Source organism: Talaromyces atroroseus, assembly GCF_001907595.1.
Source record: "Talaromyces atroroseus strain IBT 11181 chromosome Unknown scaffold_9, whole genome shotgun sequence".
NCBI classification, from domain to species: Eukaryota; Fungi; Ascomycota; class Eurotiomycetes; order Eurotiales; family Trichocomaceae; genus Talaromyces; species Talaromyces atroroseus.
The window spans coordinates 855,488-861,733 of record NW_017971441.1 but is presented as its reverse complement, the minus strand read 5'-3'; the positions used below and the strand labels follow the sequence as shown (position 1 = coordinate 861,733).

Here is a 6,246-nt window from a genome sequence, read left to right as displayed (position 1 = left end):
TCGTTCATGAAGAAATGAAAAGAAATAAATATCTTCAGCGGTACCTGGGTAGGTAAACTGGGCGTTGATAATGGCTAAGTTTTCCAATGATTTCTCCCTGTCTATATCCATGGATCTTCCTGTAGAGTTCAGCCAGCCCTTTATATCTATATATAGGATCTCAGGTACCTGGCCTATTCTAAAGGAAACTATTGTATGTGTCTATAAAGATCCCAGTGGCATATTGTTATTTTGTAAAGTCCTTGCTGTTCTTCTTTTTATAAGGGCGTTCCAACAAAAACTGATGACAAGTATTTCTGAAATAGGAAATATACAGCAAGTTTATATTGACCCACTACAAAAATTGTTCTACCATGTGCGCCCTGGCGGTGCATTTTAGGGCTAGCTCACAACATACTGACTGACTCATAGGGCGTTTGAGAGCAGTAACTCACACCTACGTAATGTAGCGTTGAATATATGATATAGTAGCTTAGGGCTGGTTGTATGTTATTTTGTTCATCTGTTTACATTGCACAGAGCAAACTTTAGATCTATCGGATACCTAGATCAGATTTCTCTCAAACAATCATCTAGAGAGGTATCTTCTGTTCATACAGTCTTGAAGGCTTGGTTCTTCAATGTCCAAGTAGCTACATTGCACATGATCGTAGATCTATGTATCTTGCTAGTCCTTGGTGCTAATGCCTCGAAATAGTCAAGGTGGAGCTTTCCTGCAAGGTATTAACCCGTAGCAAGGGCATATGCCAACATTACTGCATTGCAATTTTCATCAAACTACATTGGGGCCTCGACCGACGACGCCTTAGAGAAACACAGCATTAATAGGAATATTCCTGCAAATGATGTAGTGGGCCTATCTTTTTTGCAATTGGCAATCGGAGAGCTGCTCCATTAAAGGCGCAAAACTGGCCTGTTTCATGCCCGTGCACTCTTCGGTGCTCAATTTGGTTTATCTCGTGAGCTGTAGAACAGAAGTTGTGGGGATGCAGGTACTATGTTTTGTCCAATAGAGAGTATTATCTAGGAGCGTTGTGGGCAGTGGAGATCAATCATCCCTGAAGACTTCAACATAGTTCCATGTAAATAAGTGTTCAGAGATATCCATAATATGCCCTTGATATGCCAAATGCTTGTGTACATATGAAAACAATTTGGCACTTGGTCTCTAGCTTAAGCCATCATTATTCAAGTAGAGAACTAAGGCCTATGAACACTGTCATCTAGCTCAAAAGAAGAACATCACAGCGTATTTGTTCAGGTTAATGGCTGACCGCTTATTCTATGTATAGCTTGACAACTTTGATAATCTTTGTGCCCATAGGGCTATGGCTGATAGTGATTGAAGAGCACAGCCTCTGTTTGTTCCCTGGAAGGAAACTTCCGCAGGACAGGGCCATATTGCCACAGAGTCGTCTTGCTCTCAACAAAGAATTGACACAACCCTTCCATGACATGTTGCCTGCCCAACCTGTTTGCATAATTCAGGTGACATCTGAGTATTCCTGAGCTTCTATAAAGTCAGGTAGCTTCTCTCTGTCCTAGCTCGTTGCATGTCAATACAGCAACACCAACGCCTAGTTGTTCAATTGCTTCTTACCAACAAGAAATACACAGTGAGAAACAACGCTTCATTCTTCATTTCACCCTATCTAGTCTTCTTAACCTGAGATTGACAAAGCTCGCCCATCTCTTCTGATCAACGATACTTCATTCACCATCATGCAGCAAGGTTCGCCTTGTCAAGTTGACCCTGAGCAGCAGCCCACGTTAGAGGACAGAAGATATGATATCAATGTATCCAGATCCTCTGCGAATACTTCGAATGAAGTGTTTTGTGATGGCACCGAGTTCAACCCAACCCTGCCAGAGTCAGTTCCCACCAACTGGGACGAGTTGCTGGCGACATCAAGCGATCTAGCGACGAAGAATGAGGGATCAGAGACTGGCGTGACGCCTGGACTGTTCATGTCCACATTCAATTCCCTCGATAACCCACGGGGTATTGAGCAGGTTATTTCCCACCCAGCACACTTCAATCCTGCTTCGACCACCGAGTATCCATTTGATTTTGGCTTCAATAACCCGATGAATAGCTTTTCACAAACGAATCCTTACCAGCCAGACACTGGAAAATTTGTGGCAACTGATATGGGACTCGCCCATACAGTAGGGCCTGTGATGGCAGGGACAACGATGAGGATGCAAAACACCACGGTGTTCCAGTCGAAGAACACGGACTATGATTCGTTGACTTCTCCCTCTGAACTCTTCGAAATCGAGCACAGTAGGACTAATGCCCTGAGCCCAGTGGCTGATTTAGGTGAGTGTCAAATGATCTTTTCAGCATTTAGACCTGCGCCTTGGGCTGATAAACGCAGATGGCGAGAAGCGGAAACGCAAAATACGTAGTGACAAGGGTATAAAGCGTGGACCAAACCTCGCAAAAGGTATAATTTCCACTATGACACGGTAATCATTGTTGCTAATGTTTTCTGCTGATAGGCATGGCTGCTAAAGATCGAGATTGCCTCCATGGAGACGAAAACAACGACAAAGAGGCAAACAAACGAAAACGCAATCTCGAGGACGATGAAGAGGGAGCCCAGGACGAGTGTGAAGTGCCCCAAAAGCACGCTCGCCATGATGAAGATGACTTGGAAGAATCAGTTCCAAATGAGACTGACATGCAAACGGTCACTTCGAGAAGACCCAAGTGGGGTCGCAAGAAGGGACATCCCAATATCCGGTATCGATATAACCTCCGTCTGAAGAAACAGGAGGAACAAGAAGACGAACAGACCACCAACGGCGGGATTCTTTCTACAGCTTCAGTTTCAGAAGGCGTCTCGAAGCTTTTTCAATTACTGCAAACCGCAGTCACCCCGAAAAAGAACTATTCACGGAACAAGAACCGATTCAAAGAGGCGGCAGCACCTCTGTCGGATCAAGCAACAGCTGTTCAGGAGAAGAGTAACGAGGTCATTTCTAACACCGATGAAGTCTCAAAAACAACCAAGGCGAAGGTTTCAAGAGAGAAACATAACCCTCGCCCGCCTATTAGTGAAGACATAGTCCGATCAACCGCTCCCGAAGGGTGGGATCCGTATGACAACGCTTTCTACTCGGGTGATGATAATATTTCAGATGACGGTCTGGAAGATCGCGGAAAAGCATCAGCTTATAAGCCCCCACGAATGGCCTGCCGTCGCTGCAACAAATTGAAACAGCCCTGTGATCACAAGTATCCCTCTTGTTCCCTATGTGCCAAAAACAACCTGCGCTGCCGGTACCGTGACGATCTGACTGGTCGTCAGATACGACCTGGGCAATTGGAGGAAGTTGAAGCGGCATATTATCAATCCACACAACAAATTCAACGTTTAGATGAGACGGTGAAGAATCAACAAGAGTTGTTGGAGGAGGCTTACCAGCGTATCGAGGCATGGCAGACAACAGCAAGAAACATAATGGATCTCAGGAATATTCCAGCAGACGGCCTTTGGGTAGAGGGTCTGCAGAGCGGCGAACCTTTTATAGAGCGATAACTGTACATCGAAGCCTGGAGTGCAACTCACAGATCTCAGGTGAAGGGCCTTGAGGGAGTCAGTGACTGCCTCTCGACTGTACAAAACACTGCCTAAGCAGGCGTCAAGGATGCGGGGTTTAGACGTTTCTCTCTTTTTCTTTCCGAAGTGCAATTTCTGGGGGATACGGAAAAGGTATATCCCTTGCTTGCGTTTCTTGCACCCTTCAGTTTGACTTAACACCACAAGTCCCACTCAGTTCGAAGATTTCGTGGTGAGGGTAAATGCTGAGCCACACATGTATAGTAGTTTTGCCGATTTCAATATTCAGCCTTTAAACAGTTTAAATGCTAAAGCCTGGCGTCTGTACATAAAGATTGTTGGAATGAATGCGAATCCAAACCGTGAGCCAGGCATCTGTTACAAATCGCTTCGCACTGCCCGTATGAAAGGGGTTATAGAATGTCATTTGCAAGCATCACCAAGTTCGTACGCTCCAAATTGCTCACTAGCACCAATATCAGACTCGTACGATACCAGACGCGATTCTACATCGCTGCCTCTGTCAACTTCCATTTGATCTAAAAGCCGATCGATCTCATCGCCTGCTTGTGTTTCTAAGTTGATTGAATGATTGCCCGCCCTCGGTGCAGGCAACGCTGTGCGTAATACCTTGTGGTTGAAAGAATCAAAAGTCCCCATTTGATTCGACCGAGATACATTACTCCCTTGTGACGAATCATGAGCGCTGGCTGCCATTTGGGCTTCTATACTGACACTGACACTGGATTTCGTTACCCGTGAGCTAGAATGATAACCCGAGTTCTCCGGACTCGACATGAACAACAGGGTTTCTATTGCATCTTTTTCCATCAGCGCGTTTTGAGAGGGCGTTCGTCGCTTCACGGGGGATTGATTACTTGACAGCAAAGGTGCCAATACTTGGTCATTGAGCCTGGATTGTGATGGCGTAAGCAGAGAGGTCTCTGGCGTATTAGCCCATCTAGGATCAGATGTAAGAGCCGTATCTCCTTCCTGTTCCGAGTGATGGCGACGATGTCGTGATAGTGAATTGTGAGACGGTATACCATCCACTTCGTTGGGATTAGGTCGCCGACGCGCTGTTCTTAGTCTATCCCCAGCGGTAATATCCACCGGCGGTGCGAGCCTGGGAGTCTGTAACATTGATGATGGCTGCGGCGCCGGTCTTGCGCGAGCTTGATTGGTTGTCCCATTCGTGACCTTCAAAGATGAGATATGAGATTGTGACAACGCTGGAGCCGAAACAACGCTGTCTTCCGAGAAGCCATTATGCAGTCGGTGCGATCCTTGTACCGATTGTCTTGCATCCCGCACGTCGGAGGTGCCTGTCTGAGGTGAAACGCGGTCTCCCTGCCGTCGTAATTGCCGGCTTTGTTCCACTTTGGCCGCTGCGTATGATAGCCGGCCTCGAAGCTGGGCAGATAACTATTGGCACATAATCAATGAGACTGCGACTGCGACTGACGATTGAACTGTTTACTGACCTCTGCAATTCTATTCCCCGTCGAGTCTACGCTTGCTGTTCTCAAATGCCCATTAAGCCCGTTGCCCGGGAATTGACGGTGATTCTGGTGGCGTATGGCCGGTTTGATCTCGCCTGTTGCGCTCCTCTTATGGCCTCGACTGGGTTGTGGTTGTGCGTCAACTTGGGATCTTAGCAGGCTCGCCGGACTTCGCACGTGGGCATTCTTAAGCGACTCGGCAAAAGCTGACTGCGGCCATGGCGCTGCATGACGTTTGGAAGAGGGTGAAGCGCCTGGATTACCGACACGGGCAACTATTGAGTGATGTTGCTGGCCCGGAACTGCGTCTGCCGACATGGCTGTTGTAGAGGGGAGAATGGTGGCATCCATCGCGATGAGGAAGACGCGGAACGCGGTTCAGATCTCTCTCTCTCTCTCTCTCTGTTTCACCTGGACGCTCTGCGCTGCTGGATCGCGACCAAAATAAAACCTTGTTGTAAAATATGCGAGTCCACAGAGGGATATAAGCTGAGAGCTAGAGGGACTGAGGAGTTCAGCCTTGGTTTGCCTGGGCACATGTCTGGAGAGTCAAGACTCCGGAGGCAAGAGCGACCCGCCCCCGTCAACAGCGGCCAATCGCCTCCGTCTTGCGCCGGCCAGGATTCTTCCCATGGAGCAGCTCTGGCATTACGATGTCTCTCTTGGCAATCAATGGATCAACGCTGCTCTAGCTCGCAGCTATCATGGACTCGAACTGCGTCTAGCCGGGCTTTGCTTGAGGGGCGGACCCCAGGATTGTCGACGTATACACACGTATGCCTGCGCACCGACTACGCCACTGTCTGGCTACAACAATGATTTGTCCCGGAAGAAATCATATCTATTACGCACTCAATATACGAAAAAGAAATCAAAAGTTGCCGATGAAAAGAGACACAGAGAATATTAAAGGGACTGGCCGGTCGGTTGCTATTCGCCGAGAGAGACAAGTGGGAGTGCATTTATTGCCAGTTCACGCAATGCATTCATTCCGACGTGGAAGAAGGACAATCTGGCACGACGAGAGATACGAATCCAACGCCAACTGACGCAGCTAGAGGCTTTCTCCACTGTTCTTACACGAGGCCGCGTGCGTAAAGCTGCTGGGGAGAGGAGGGGGGCTGGAAGGATCTTGCGACTAATGTACAATTGATCCATTGAAACCAATGCTGGGG

General features: G+C 47.7%; 2 protein-coding genes across 2 annotated transcripts; one reads left to right on the top strand and one right to left on the bottom strand.

Moving 5' to 3' along the window:
• Positions 1 to 1,722: 1,722 nt before the first annotated feature.
• On the top strand, positions 1,723 to 3,548 carry UA08_06684 (hypothetical protein; the record flags this gene model as incomplete). The annotated part of the gene is made up of 3 exons (XM_020268989.1): positions 1,723 to 2,323; positions 2,382 to 2,450; positions 2,506 to 3,548. The coding sequence occupies 3 exons, from the start codon at positions 1,723 to 1,725 to the stop codon at positions 3,546 to 3,548; spliced, it is 1,713 nt and encodes a 570-aa protein (XP_020118174.1).
• A 444-nt stretch (positions 3,549 to 3,992) lies between these two features.
• On the bottom strand, positions 3,993 to 5,422 carry UA08_06683 (hypothetical protein; the record flags this gene model as incomplete). The annotated part of the gene is made up of 2 exons (XM_020268988.1): positions 3,993 to 4,994; positions 5,054 to 5,422. 2 exons carry the CDS (start codon positions 5,420 to 5,422, stop codon positions 3,993 to 3,995), a joined length of 1,371 nt encoding a protein of 456 aa, XP_020118175.1.
• Positions 5,423 to 6,246: the final 824 nt, after the last annotated feature.